Raw genomic sequence first — 14816 nt, forward strand, 5'->3', positions numbered from 1 at the left:
CAAACATCAAGAGCCCAGACTCCCCAGCGGAATCAACAAATCCCATAGAATGTCATGCTTGCGGTTCTGGGGACCTAATCCTTGCAGCATGTTCGTAATTTTCCTCTTTGGGAACACCTGCCCTAATGGAGTCAACCGACCTAGGCTTCTTCACGCTTGGGAGGTTTCTCTCTCATAGTCTGGCGGAACCGGTGCTGCCAGTCGCTGAGCTCAAGGAAATATTTGTACTTCTTCTCCAAAACATCCTTTTCCACGGTCAGCAAGGGCTTTGCTTCGAAAATCTCATCCTCAACAGCAGCATCGTAGTCACCACCAATGATGGATCCAGCAATGGCACCAGAAACCGTAGAATCACCACCGCTTATACGAACTTCAGGACGCAGCTTTCCACAGAAGGAAAACTCACTGAGAAGTCTCATAAAACGTTTGTTTTTGGCCTGCGATCCACTAACTCTCACCACATCCAAAGGACCTAACCTATCCACCAATTGCCTAGTTTGGAATGCAAGAAATTCCATGAAACAGTAGTATTGGAGGCTCTTGGGTTCAAGATTCAATAAACGTGGGTCAGCATTATGTCCAGCGACTACTATCTCACCCATCCCAAAATCTCCATAAGGGCTTCTGTTACCGTAGCGATCTCCATAGTACAAGTGGTGCTTCGCAATGTTCGTCAAGGTCTTCCTCGTCTTTTTCTCTGCATGTCTGAGGTTCTTCTCCAAAGTGTCAAAATCAGCTCCAGATTCACTCAGCAATTCGGCAAACATCTTGCCTGTAGCCGGTTGTCCAAAGGCATACACTGGAGTAGACATGAGCTGGTCAAACGGTCCCCAAAGCCCGTCAATCGGTTCGGTGGATCCTGGAATTGAAGCAATAAAACAGGTCAGTGTCCCTGCCACCATCTCCAAAGTGGCAATGTCTTTTTGGTTTGTTGCGTTCTTTGAAAGTTTACTTTGAGCAACGACGCCAGCGTAGCAGTCAATACAGCCATGCAAAACGACTCCTCCAAGATACCGATTTTTGGCAATGGGTTCGCCAGCTTTGGGGAAGAAGTCAAGCAGGTGCTTGGATTGGGGTTCCTTTGACTTGGAGGTCTTTTTGGGTTTCTTTGTCTTAAGAGCGTCTTCTGTCTTTGGAGACTTTGGAGGATCTTCCGTCTTTAATGTCTTTGGAGGTATTTCCGTTTTTGGAGTCTTTGAAGGAATCTCCGTTTTTGGAGGAGTCTTTGCCTTTGAAGGGGTCTTTGCCTTTGGAGGGGTCTTTGCCTTTGGAGGGGTCTTTGCCTTTGGAGGGGTCTTAATTTTCGAAGGCTTCTCCTTCTTTGGGGGGTTTTCCAGCGTTGGAGTTGCTTCCTTCACCAAAGGCTTATCCTTCTTTGAGAGCTTCTTTGGCTTCTTGCTTTTTGGAGCTTTTTCAGAAACCGGCAGTTTCGACTTTTCAGCCGGATCTTTGCTGCCAGAAGGCTCTTGGCTGTCAGTCTCCTTTGCTTTCGGTTTCACTGTTGCCTTCTTCGGCTTTGGGGACTTCTTTTTCGTAGGTTCTGGAGTAACAGTGCCCGGACTAGAAGCCTTTTTCTGTTTTGCAGCCTTGGGAGCCTTCGCAGGTTTTGGAGTGCCGGCTCCACTATCGTTCGATTCCGTCAGCTTTGAAACTCTTGGAGTTGGAACACTTGGAGTCGGAACCTTTGGAGTCGGAACCTTTGGAGTCGGAACCTTAGGAGTTGGAACCCTTGGAGTTGGAGCCTTAGAGGTTGAAACCTTAGGGGTCGGAACATCTCGATCCACAACCTTTGCCGTTGGAATCCTTGGGACTGGAGTCTCTGGATCTGGAGCACCTGGTGTTGATACCTTTGTAGTTTTTGTAGATTTTGAAGCCTTTGGAGCCTTTGGAGCCTTTGGAGCCTTTGGAGCCTTTTGCTTCTGACCAGATGGCTCTGGCGTTGCACTCAAAGCCCTCTCAGCAGACGCAGATCCTGAGCCATTCTCCTCGACCTCTGCCTTGACCTTCTTGGGCTGCTTTTTCTTCTTCACTAGCTTCTCCGTTTCCTCTAACTTCTCCTCTACTGCCTTTACTGCCTTTTTCGGCTTCTTCTCCTTCAAAGACTTTTTTGGCTTCTGCGTGGCAGACTCCTCCGTCTGTCCTGGACTCAGATCCCCAGATTTCGCAGCCACTGCTTCAGCACCAACAGCGCCATCCTCCGAGGAAGTAGCAGCTGGCTCTGACCTTATCTCCTCACTTTTCTTCGACTTCACCTTTTTCACTTTGGCCTTTGTCTTTGGCACCTTCCCCTCCGCCTTTACCTCACTCTCCATCTTTGGCACTTTGTCCCCCGCCTCTGCCTCACCAGGCGTACCAACCACAGCACCCTCCAATTCCACACCACCACCACTTTTTTCCCTACCAAATTCAAATCCACCGCCAAAACCGACATCGCAGAGCGCCCCCACGCGAACCAGAATGCCCAACTCCTCCAAGAGCTCGTCAGACCAGCCCTTCACCAGACCGTCCATGGCGTGCGAACCGCGCCCAAACAGCGTCTCTGGCGCCAAACACCGCACTACTCCGTCTGCCATGCCGCCGGCTGCGAAAAGATAACTCACCCAGTCGTACAACTCGAAAACCACAACGTGGCGGCCGCTGTTTTTGTATTTTTCGTCGACCCACTTCAACTTGGCGATGCCCAACTCGGGCGTGACCTGGCCGCCGATCTGGGCGAGAACGACCTGGGGTAGCTGTTCGTTCAACCACTTGGCCTGGCGTTTGGCGCGAGAGTCCATCCACACGATGATTTCTTCGTCTAGCGGTTCGTAGAAAGCGCCGTTTTCCGTTTGGATTTTTTGTACCACCGCCATTGAGCATGTAGCGGCGACAAACACGGCGGGGTCCTCGTGACAGGCGTTGTGGGGTTTGTGGCTTTTGCTTGGTTTTTCAGAACCGTTGATATCAGCCCAATCGGTGATTCCAGGTGGTTTGGTGATTTCAGCCTCTCCAGCCTCTCCAGCGCCTCCAGCGCCTCCAGACCCCAATTCCTCTGAATCGTCGCCCCCTGTAACCAGCTTCTCCCTGGATTTTTCACCCCCCAGTGACTCTTCAAGCTCCTCGAGCAAAGTGGTGATCTGCAGCCAAAGATGGCCAATTGACAAGGTGTGCTTGGATCCGCTGACCGTGCTGACCAACGGCTTGGACCCGACCCGGCCATTGTAGCTTATCCGGACGGCGTTGGTGCCGACGTCGATACCTATCATGAAGAAGGTGGAGTTGAAGGTGAGTGCGAATGGTGGAAGAGTGGAGTGGAGGCACAAGGCAGCGGTGAATTGTTGATTTTGAAGGGATTGGAAGAATTTGGGTATGTGGCGGGAAAGACGCCAATGAAAATAAGTGTGTTAGTAAAATGGACAAGTGGTGGTACTTAGGAGGATAGACCCCAGAGTCTGGGGTATGGTGAGCACGCCTCATTGCAATTGAGCCTACCACATCGACACTTTCTATGGATTCAACACATTCGGGTGGACTGATGAAGTTACAATTATCCATAATAAAAGAGGCTTTTTACCGTATTCCCCCGTCAATACCTGAGTTCATGGCCTATGCAGCTTAGTATAGTGCGATCGTTTGCAGCCATTTGCAGCCATATATATATATCAATCCTCCACTAACTCAAATTACCGTAGCCTTTTTGATGTCCAAAGCTGCTAGCTTTATATGAGCTGTATAAGATTTGAAAATGGGCTGTTTTTTTCTGGTCCTGGGCCCGTTTAGCCTCAATGACTTTCAAAGGAGAATTACTATCTTTCCGAGCAAGATGCATCATTATTAAAGGCTTACGCTTTTAACGGCTAAGTATCAGAATCTTCTACGTTATCAGCTCCAGTAAATCAATCACTTTAAGTAAAACCAGTCCATTCACTTCGACTAATTCCCATCCTGCTCAACCCTTCACTGCAACGACGGACGGACTTTCGGATCACAAATCACAACTTCCAACTGCCGAGAAAACTTCCTGTCTTTCAACTGAAGTTCGATGTAGATACTATAGCCTCTTTGAAAGGTGCTTGAATACACAGTCGGGGCCACATCGGGAATCTTACATATACCAGAATACCGTTCTGGAATGCAAAAGCCCCGATCAAAGGTGAACTTGACCTTGTGCTTGTGCGCCAACTGAATTTTCCTTTTCTCAGATATGAGTCCACTTTTGGTGAGCCCTACCGTCTGTTCAATGAGGTGTATCGAAATGTAAGCTAAATTAGGCCTCAGTCCACTAATGGGGTACGCTTTTAGCGAGACTATTGACTCAAACGGCATACCCGGAAAAACATACTTTCCTCTTAAGTATGTTGCAAGTAATTTCAAATTATAAAAACCGTCGATGCTTAAATAATCATGGTTGATGCTTAAAGTGTCATAGACGCTCTTGAATACTGCTAAAGAGTCCGAAACTGCAATTTGGAGTGCACCATCTAAAGCGTTGAGTGATTTATCCCGAAATTCCCAATATGTACCAGTGGGAACCAAAAAAAAGTCATTTTCTTGGGCTATCGTTGCTTCTATGTGATATGGGACAAACCAGAGAGAAGAAAAATCCTCAATTTCAGCATGTGGTAGGTTGAAGACGGTAATTGCAAGAACACGACTGCCTCTTTTGGCTGCAATCGTTTGGAATCCGTAAAAGCTCAACGGCAAATCGGCAATTTTTTTCAGAACAGAAGCTGAAATATCTTGAGCTGCCAGTGAGGTGTTTTCACATGTTTCCAAGTAAATAAGATCCCGCTCTTTTCTCAACTGTGCTATATTTCCCACATGTGCTTTATAATCCACCAATGCAACGTCAATCTTTACCAGGGCAGATACCTTTAAGTTATTCAGGGGATCCTTGATGTGCAAAATAAATTTCAAAAAGTAGCTTCTTGCACAGTTGTTTGAGTAAAATGATGGACCAAGGTTTGGTAGTTTTTTACTGCAAAGTTTAAGCGGGAAAGTAAAACTATTTTCAACACTCAGAAACAGACGCAGGGTATAGTCAATGTTGATGCTATGCTGACAGAGCTTTATACTCCGAACATCTTTCAGCATTCGAGTCTCTCCTTCAATCAAAACCGGACATGTTGTATGTTCCTCTAGTATCGCAGTTAAACAATCAAGGGAACCTTCTGAGAATTCAGCATCTTTCAGAACCAACTGAAGCTGTATAAAGTCAGATAATGAAGACCCAGGAGTAACGATATTACCTGGAGTCATCGAGTCAAAAAGCTTGGGCTTCTTGTATCTCGCTTCGAGACCAACATGTGTAGTAGAGTCGATTTCTTCAAACAGCAGCACCAGATCGAAGAACACCTCTTGTGGATTGTCCAGCAGAATTATGGAAATAGGAAATGTAACTGGGATCCGCTCGTCTTTTATTTGAAGACAACGCAGGGCCCATAACTTGTCAAAATCTGGCGTCCTGGATTCTGGAATAGGGTTGGTATAAAACTGGTCCAACCTGGCAATTGAAAACACAACCCTGCCATTTTCATCCTTCAATTTAGGACCCTCCCCAAAACCTTGAATACCTTGCTGTTTCCGAACCTCGTCTATGGGTTCTTTGCTGATGTGGAGAGGTAGGTTGGTTAATGAGAAAGTATTAACCACCCAATATTGTCCGCCAAAGACGGTGGTGTGTGTTTTGAAGTCTTCGAAGGTGGGATACTTCTCGACGTCTTTTGTGAATTTAGCTGCGATATTTTCAAGTTTTCTTCCCTTGTAGATAAAGTAAAGAGAGTGCTTTTCCATCTTGAGGAGTTTGCCTAACAAAGTCGGGCTGTTAGAAGCTTGCTTAAAGAAATCAGGATATTTAAAAAGAGGACAGCATTCTTCGACCTTTTATGTTCACCAAGAGTTGGAAATGTAGTTTTATGCCATGCAGAAGGTCTGAAATACTCCTAAAGATTCACCATTTCGAGGAACGGATAGTGCATTAAGCTGTGATTATTTTATTCAGTAGGCAGTGTTGAAAAGAAAGAAAAATTACAAAAGCATTGGGAAGGTCTTGATTTCAAAAGTAAAGCGGCATAGCAGAATTGATGGATGTAGTGATGGGAAAGACGCTGCAAAAAATGCAAGAGATACACAAATTTAGAGAAGCTTAATCTATGAAGCATCGTTTTTGAACAGCAATCTTCCCAAATTTCTAGTATAGATTTCTTAAGCAGTTGCTTTTGGTGGCATTTCATCGCAGACACTTGCATTGCCTTGAAAGGCTCAACTAAGCTGGAAAATTATGAATAGAATAAGAGGATATGTCAGGGACATAGTTTCGAGCTGATTTTCGTGATTTAGACAGTGAAAGCCCGAATTCCATTGAGCAGCTACTAAAAATATCTCCATTGACTTTGTATGGATGAAATGTGTGATATCCTATCTTGTGTATAGCAATGAGACCAAGACGATACTAAGTGGTCTTGGGATCAAGCCAAGCAATCAACTTGAAAACTCAGACGAAACATCATCTTCAACAACGATTGCAAACGAAATACCCAACTCACATTCCAAAAGACAAATTCCCAACACCTCGGCTGTGCTCCATATATATAGATTTCGCAGCCACCGTCAACGCATTAGAGTTTGGCCCGCCATTGTTTCCGGTAGACGAAGAAAGTAGACGAAGGAATTAGACGAATTGACTTTGAAAGCTTAAGCAAGAGAGTGATTGCAAAATTGCAATTGAAGTCAGAAATCCAAAACTTCTCTGCAAATGCACCCTCTGATCTTGACGCATCTGTACTCTCTCAATTCCGTGAGAGACATCAACCAACCACCACCAATTGAACAAAACCAAAGGAAAACCGTCAAACAATAAGCCTACACAATGGAATCACAAAATCTTCGAAATCAGCAAATCCACCCGCCTGACGACCTCCCCTTTTTACCCCACGTACATCCACACGATCTACAGATTCCGGCTTTGTTGGCGTCGTAAAAACACGACCACGGACCAAACATCTACAATCAATAAAATAAAGAAAATCTCCCGTTTCACTGAGGGGTCGACGCGGACGCGTTGGTGGAAGATTTGTCTTGGCTGTTTATTGCTGCGGTAAAATTGAAGAACAAGCATAAGTTGCGATGTAAACAAGGAGGCCAAAAATAAAAAAGATATAGCGTAGACCGCCTTAGTGGAGAATTAGGCAATGCGTTTGTTTGTTGCTCTTCAGCCTCGTCGTCACAATTTTTTTGTGCTTTTCCGTGCCAGTGGCTTAGTGACAGTTTGCCGTGGTTAACGGAAGTCTACACTCAGGTTAGGGTAAATTTTTCATATCAACTAAGTAAAACAAATCAGAATGTAAATGGCAGGCAGGATATCATATCTAGTTGGCGATCTTGGCGACGGTGCCGGAGGCCTCCAACCAGCCGTCGACAGTGTCAGCGGTCAAGACCTCGTCAAAGTCAGAGTCGACAATCTTGATGACAATCTCCTTACCGGTCATGATCACAGCGGCCTTGATGGCCTTCTCGGTTGGTCTCTCGAAGTAGTCACGAGAACCACCACCACCGTAGCCGGTACCACCAGAGCCCTGGCCAGAGTGGATGTGGGCAATCAACTTGTCGGAACCAGAGTACAAGATCTCGAACAAGTCCAACTCACCGCATCCGGTCTTCCAGCACGAGCAAGTGGACTCACCGTACTGCAAAGTTCTTGGGATCTTAGCGTTCAAGGCCCAGATGGCAGGCATGTCGGCGTTGAAGCCAGAAGAACCGTCAGAAGGCATCAAGAACTCGAAAACAAACAACTTGGTGTCACCAGAGAAACCGTGGTAGGCAGGGATACCCTTTCTGTAGAAACCACAGTCACCGTTCTCGGAGTCGTCGCCACACTTGAGGCCAGACATAATGACGAACTCAGTGTTGGACTTGATGGTGATGTCGTCCAAGATCTGAGGGGAGGAAGCAGCGTTGGAGTTGTCGCTGTTGGCGTAGGAAAGGGAGTTACCCAAGGCAGAAGACCAGACACCAGAACCAGAGCCACCGTGGTGGTTCAAGAAGGTACAGTTCTCGGCGGTGCCAGGCTTGTAGTAGGAAGAACGAACCCAGTCGCCAGAGCTGGCAGAAGCAGTGGACGAGGAGCTCGAGGAGGAGGAAGAGGAGGAAGCGTCAACGGCACCGTTGGAAGACTTGGCGCCACCGTCAGAAGAGACAGAGGCCACGTTGGTCTCGGTGGTGTCGTAGCTCTCACCAGCAGCAGTGGAGGGAGTCTCAGTGGCAGAGGAAGTCACGGTGTTGCCAAACTGGTCAACAAACACGGTCTGGGTGACGAAAGCGGTGGCTCTCTTGACGTGCTTGTGGTGGACGTGCTGGGTGGTGGTGCAGTCCTCGTCGTCCTCTCTCTTGTTGTTCTTGGAGCCGGAGGATTGGTAGTAGGCACCAAACTGCTTCAACTTCAAAGGACCTCTAAAGTGGAACGACAACTCCTCGTTCAAAGGAGCCAAGTTACCAGAGAACTTGTAGGTCTTCTGCTCACACTTGCCGGAGTTCTCGTCCATGGCGACAACGTCCTGGTAGGAGTCCAGGAAACCGACGTTTTGGAAAGCGACCTTGTTTGTTTTGGCACAGTAGTGGTAGCCTTCTTCAAAAGAGCAATCGCCGGCGGAGGCGACAGCGAGGGAGGCAGCAAGGGCCAACAACGCAGTGGACTTCATTAGTAAAGGAATGACTGAAGTTAGGATAAAGAGTGTAGTGGTTGAAGAAAGAAGAAAGTCTTGAGATTTACGCTGGTATTTCTGCGACAGTGGTGCTGCACGAGCCTGGGTGGGCCGGCACGCGCCCTGCGTGCAGGACGCTGGGTACTAGGAGCATAAACAGAGAAATGCCGCCTGTGTGCACTCCCCGCGGCAGCCTCCATGCTGGTGTGGAACAGCCAGCTGCTGGGCACGTCCCTTTTTGGGAGGGGGTGATTTCCCGCCCTACCCGCCGCACGAGGGGGCGTCCTCACGTGATTTACATCTTCCGCTTTTCAACACTTTTATTGAATTATTAAAATTATTCAGAATTTCCTCCCGGTTGTCAAAAACTATGTGTCGTATAGCAGGGACGGTGGGGCCAGTTTCACCCACCTGCATGCGCGGCGCCCGCGGCGAGCGGAAGCGCACAGCGTTTTCGCAGGGTGGCATCCTGCACACAAGCAGATTCTCACGCAAGCACTGCCAGGTTTGTTTTCATCCCAGGCGCGCGGCCTGCACAAAACGCGGTACACTGTCCCTTCAAACGCCGAAACTCCTGCAGCCAAGCCTCGCTTCCTTCTCACAATGCCCCCCTCTGCAACCGCCAATGCTCACCTAAAGGCACTACATTGTGCTAGTACAAAAGGGCATCGTGAATTGCACAGATCCGAGAAAAAGTAGATCAAAGGCAAAAAAGCACGATCGTCAAGTAACAAAACCTTGTTTACACAGCCTTCCGGAGGAAAGCTTAGCAGGGCCAGACGACGACGACGACGCCCCACGTGACATGCTTTCTTGTGACTTGTCTTGCCTTTTCGTCAAGCATTCTCCAATGCCTCGGTAGGCCAACCTTTTTTTTTTTTTTTTTTTTTTCGTCACCCGCACCGCATCCATTTAACGGTTTTCTCATCTCTGCGGCTGCTCTAGAACCACCCCAGACGCTAAGATTTAGACATTTTAGGGAATTGAAAAACAGGGCCCTCAAGCCTTTCATGTGGATTTTTTACATAGTCTTTTTTGATTTTTCAAATCATCGTATTTTCTACTTCTTTAGATCTGCACCACCTGGACCGGTTATGAGAACCCTGGGTGGTTTTTTCATGAGTTACGATTTTTTTTCTTGCACGGCGTCCAACTCCGATATGTAGCCGAGGATGCCGAGGCAGCAGCTGCAAGTAATAAACAGAATCGCTGGGGCTAGTTACAGCATGTCACTTCAGCGGCTCTGATCTAGATTTTAGAGGGTCTGATTGATCTGAGAATGTCAGGCTTGAAGGTGTTCCCCATCTGGTTGTGCCATTTAGTCATCCCAGCAAACCACCCGATTATCGCCCAGTTTTCTTGTGTTTTTTTACTTAATCTTTAAAACTCTTCTCTGTAAATCTCTTCTAGAGCTTTGTCTCAAAACTTTTCATTACAACATCCGATGGGCATCGCTCGATGCATGGTACCACTGATCTACGAGTCCGGCTCGGGCCGATTTTGGTGGATATGCGTTTTCTGCTGGACCATCAACGGCTGCAGCACTATTTCTTGAAGGTCTAGATTTGGTGATTTCTTGGGCCCGTGAGTGAAGCCTGGAAGTGCACATTTACGATGAGCTTCGGCCAGCTGCTTTTGTGTAACCAGGCAGTCTTAGTGAAAAATGAGATGAGGTGCCGAAGTTGGGCAGTTTATGGGAGGCTAGAACTTTAGGCGAAGGGTGAAAGATTTAGTAGGAAGTGTAATAATTATAATAGCAAATTGAGTGGCTCATGGATGGTTAGTCTGTTTCTAGTGGGTATTCAGGCTTGTTATCGGCTGATGGATTTACGGGCGAATGACGTATTTCGCTTCAGCCACCGTGGAATAACAGAACTAATTCGGTAAATTGTTTTGTAAATAACGTCAAACGGTCATCAAACAGACATTTGTGCTGCAAGGGCATGAATAAAAGGGGCACTCGAGGTCTGGACTCTGCTGCAACGGTCTAACCAAAAAGCAGCCTGAAAGATTTTCCCACTTGAAGGATGCAAAATAGAACAATAAGGGAAAATCAGTGAGAAGCGATTTCATTAGCTTGGTCTAGTTCATGCACTGCCATGAAAGTTGAGACAACACCGTAACTGGACATTTCTTAAGTCCGGTGTGATCGACGTTTCACAAGTGTTTTAGCTTCCTTTATAGATTCACGAAATTGGAGAATTATGACATTTTCTAAAAAATCCGGATTATTTTCTTCGGCCTTGATGTAGTCGGTTTTAGACAAGCCAAGGTGCAGATCGCATTTGCAGCCACTAATTCCGCCCCACCTCCAAAAGGTGAAGACACCAAAACCAACAAAAATGGCATTTCAACGAAAGTTGATAAAAACAACAGAGTCAAAAAATTTAACTCTCCGACGAAAATGCCTGATCCTCGAAACTGAGGATACCACCTTCAAGCCATTTTTCTACGAGGCCCCTGAATTTCACCAGTGAGGCGAGACTCCACTATCAAGGCACTCAGAAACAACAAAACCACCTCAATTCCAAACACAGAAACATAACTTACAATTTTTCAACATTTCCATAATCCTCTTCAACGATACACCCAGAACTGTGGACCACAATCCAAAACTAGTCCCTCTATCTGTGCACTCTTGCGAGTTAAGCGAGGCCAAATATAGAAAACATCAACAAACACTGATCCACGCCTCTTGATCTGATAAGTCACACACCCACCATCCTGGCTGCCATAATCTAGCTTTTCATTTTCCACCTCCACAATGTCATTCAAACTGCCGCTTGATCTCCAGAATGACTACGTCAATCCCTACAATCGCTCCCCTACAAGGACCCCCAAGTCTCCAAGGAGTCCGTTGATAAATGACAGTCCAATTATCCCCAAATACAAGATGATGCCGCAGGTGACGAAAAAGGCGCTGTACAATATGAAAGCAGTCGTGGTGGGCGACGGTGGATGTGGTAAAACCTGTCTTTTGGTCAGTTACGCCCAGAACAAGTTTCCCGAGATTTATGTGCCCACAATCTTCGAAAACTACGTCACCAGTGTGCAGTCGCCCAACGGGAAGACTGTTGAGTTGGCATTGTGGGACACAGCGGGCCAGGAGGAGTACGACCGCTTGAGACCGTTATCGTATCCTGACTCGGATGTGATCATCATCTGCTTTGCCTTGGACAACTTGACTTCGTTGCAGAATATCAAGGACACGTGGTTCCCCGAGGTGAACCATTTCTGCCCCGGTGTGCCTGTGTTGCTTGTGGGCACCAAGTCCGACTTGCCCAACGACATTGACCCTGACATACCGCTTCAGCTTGCACACGAGATCAACGCCATTGGCTACATCCAATGCTCGGCCAAGACCATGTTCAACATCCAGGATGTGTTCAATTTTGCCCTCAACCACTTTCAGAAGGGCAAGGAGATGGAGGAGCAGGTGGAGAAGTCCAGAAACAGACTCAGCAGGGTCATGGGCGGCAGCCACCTGCGAAACCACCTGAGAGGCAATCTGAGAGGAGGTCACTCACGGACGGGCAGTAACAAGAGCAACAAGCATTTCCCACATGCTTCGGTTGGGCTGAGTGTGCTTTTGGACCTGCCGCTTGTGGAGGACGATTATCAGCGAAACCCGTACGAGCTGAGTCCCAACCCGCAGCTGCAGCTGAAGTATAATGAGGACGAGTTGGCGTTTGCCCGGAGGAAGAAGAGCAGCCGCAAGTGTGTGATATTGTAGGCTTTAGCATAAACACTAGCATATTGAATGAACGCATGACGTGAGGTGGTGTAGCGGTGATAGCCACTTTGAGATTAGCAGAGAGATAGAAAGTCGATATGGATGACGAGGTGATAAGAAAGTGGAGAATGAGATTTGGAATGACAATGGGACTACAAGTGAATTGGAAGGGTACTAGTACTTTCAAATGGTATAATTAGTCTATTTTTTGAACTTACGATTGAATTATCACGATAATAAGCTGTAGGAAGAGAACGTCTTAATTCAACAAGCACGAAAATTTAAGAGTTTGACTTGATCATCTTATCACCTTCTAATCTTATCAACATAGTTATCGAACCGCTTGGAGGAATATCAATATCATCGATATTCGCCTCATATGCCAAATAGACCCAATTTGAAACATTCTTCAACGATCACGGCTGTTGAAATACCCTAGCTGACAACGACATTACTCATTTACGTAACTCCCACCTATTACGACCACCCATGTCTCAGACTTACATGGTAACCTGGTCAATCTAAACCCACAAAACAATCCAGAAATAACCACACCGAAATTTCTTCCTCCTAATATCCCCCTCCTTTAATCGAAAAAACGAAATCACTTCAATTCACCCTACCTCATCATCTCCTTACCTTTTCACACAGCCCGGGACCTCCTCGGTCCTATTCGCAGCCATTGCAGTGCACCACATATCCCAAAAACCACCCCATCATCCCTAACCATAAAACTCCAAAATCATGTTTGCTCTCCAACTCCAAATTCCATAAAATACTATAAAATCCATATTTTCCCACCCTGGCGCAACGGTGCATCCCCCACCCTGAACGTCTATCTCTGTTGCATACACCTACACAGTCGCGAAAGTCAAAAGATCACCAGAACCTACTCCATGAAAGAGGCTTCCACAGAGCTAGGCGAGCTCAAACACAGAAAAAAGGGCGAAGAGGCCCCGGAAACTCCCACCACAAAAGACCAGATTGGTGAAAATGACGCCGGAAACAAATCCGCAGACCACTACAAGTCCAAGCTTTCAACCTTGAGATACACCTTGAGACAGATGTGTCTTCCGGTGGTCAGAATGGAGACGGAGATTTTGGCGAATTTGCAGCTCCAGGTGAGACGCCCGTGGCTTGATTTCTATTTTGCATGGACCGCCAATTTGGCTTCCCATACTTTCTATGTTCTCATGCTTCCAGTTCCCATTTGGTTCGGAGGAAGCGATATCGTCAGGGACCTTGTGGCTGTACTCGGCTACGGAATCTACATTTCGGGCTTCTGCAAGGACTTCTTGTGCTTGCCCAGACCCCGTTCTCCTCCGCTTCATAGAATCACCATGTCCTCATATACAACCCAGGAGTACGGATGGCCTCTGTCCCACCTGGCGAACGCCACGGCGGTGACGTTGATTTTGTTTGCCAAATTGTGGGATTTACGTGACCTGCTCCTGGTGCTTCAGATAGCGGCCTTGTCGCTTTTGCTCTTGCTATACTACTTCTCGCTTATTGTCGGACGCCTATACTGCGGTATGCACGGATTCTTTGATATTTTGACGGGAGCTTTGATCGGAGCCAGCTTGTTTGTCTTTAGACGCTATTATGGCCAGGCTTACGATACTTGGCTTATGCTTTCGTCCAGAAACGACTCGGTTTGGGGAATCACCGGCACTGTGATCCTTATAGTGCTTGGGCACTTGTACCTCATTCACATTTATCCCGAGCCCGTCGACGATTGTCCCTGTTTTGACGATTCCGTCGCATTCGTCGGCGTGCTTATCGGTCTCGACACCAGTCAGTACTTTTTCTTAATTACGGAAGCCATTGCTCCAGGCAAAGACCTCACCAAAGGTCTTGCCATTCCTTACTCGTTCGACAGAAGTGGTGTTATCCTAAGTGCTGTGCGTATGGTGCTTGGAATCGTTCTAGTGGTGATCTGGAAGGCCATCTCCAAGCCTGTCCTTTTCACCATTTTACCCCCAATCTACAAGTTCCTCGGCATCTACCTCCCCCGCAGTCAGTTTATGCCAACAGCACACTCCCACCTGACCTCTAGACAGATCAGATCGCAATCGCTTTCGAACATGGCCAACGAGCCCTTGTTGGACGTCAACAAAGCCCTCAAATCGGTAAGAGAAGGCGACCAAGACAAAGTCGGTCCAACCGACGACATTGATGCTTACGAGCTTCTTGCTTATAGAAAAAGTCACCCTTCAGAGCCGCAGGTTGAGGTTAGCATCAGTGGTGTTTTTAGAAAGCGCTACGATGTGGAGATCATTGGTCGTACCATCGTTTACGCAGGTATCCCCTTTATGGCTACGTGGGGTTTCAAAACAATTACAGAGCTCTGCAAGGTTGCTTGAGCTAGGCAAAGTCTCCTTTGGTTGCAAAAAGGGTGTGGTTTA

At 47.1% G+C, this 14816-nt stretch overlaps 4 protein-coding genes across 4 annotated transcripts; 2 read left to right on the forward strand and 2 right to left on the reverse strand.

Annotated features, from left to right (window-relative positions):
* Window positions 1–140: 140 nt before the first annotated feature.
* C7M61_002136 (uncharacterized protein) lies at window positions 141–5772 on the reverse strand (the record flags this gene model as incomplete). Its single annotated transcript, XM_024857520.1, has 2 exons — window positions 141–3238; window positions 5148–5772. 2 exons carry the CDS (start codon window positions 5770–5772, stop codon window positions 141–143), a joined length of 3723 nt encoding a protein of 1240 aa, XP_024714019.1.
* Window positions 5773–7346: 1574 nt separating this feature from the next.
* TOS1 (Tos1p) lies at window positions 7347–8675 on the reverse strand (the record flags this gene model as incomplete). Its single annotated transcript, XM_024857521.1, has 1 exon — window positions 7347–8675. One exon carries the CDS (start codon window positions 8673–8675, stop codon window positions 7347–7349), a length of 1329 nt encoding a protein of 442 aa, XP_024714020.1.
* Window positions 8676–11442: 2767 nt separating this feature from the next.
* Window positions 11443–12411, forward strand: CRL1 (Rho family GTPase; the record flags this gene model as incomplete). Its single annotated transcript, XM_024857522.1, has 1 exon — window positions 11443–12411. The coding sequence occupies one exon, from the start codon at window positions 11443–11445 to the stop codon at window positions 12409–12411; it is 969 nt and encodes a 322-aa protein (XP_024714021.1).
* An 896-nt stretch (window positions 12412–13307) lies between these two features.
* Window positions 13308–14774, forward strand: C7M61_002139 (sphinganine kinase; the record flags this gene model as incomplete). Its single annotated transcript, XM_024857523.1, has 1 exon — window positions 13308–14774. One exon carries the CDS (start codon window positions 13308–13310, stop codon window positions 14772–14774), a length of 1467 nt encoding a protein of 488 aa, XP_024714022.1.
* Between the last annotated feature and the right edge of the window lie 42 nt (window positions 14775–14816).

The sequence above is a fragment of the Candidozyma pseudohaemuli genome (genome assembly GCF_003013735.1).
Source record: "Candidozyma pseudohaemuli strain B12108 chromosome Unknown scaffold00004, whole genome shotgun sequence".
In the NCBI taxonomy this organism is placed as follows: Eukaryota; Fungi; Ascomycota; class Pichiomycetes; order Serinales; family Metschnikowiaceae; genus Candidozyma; species Candidozyma pseudohaemuli.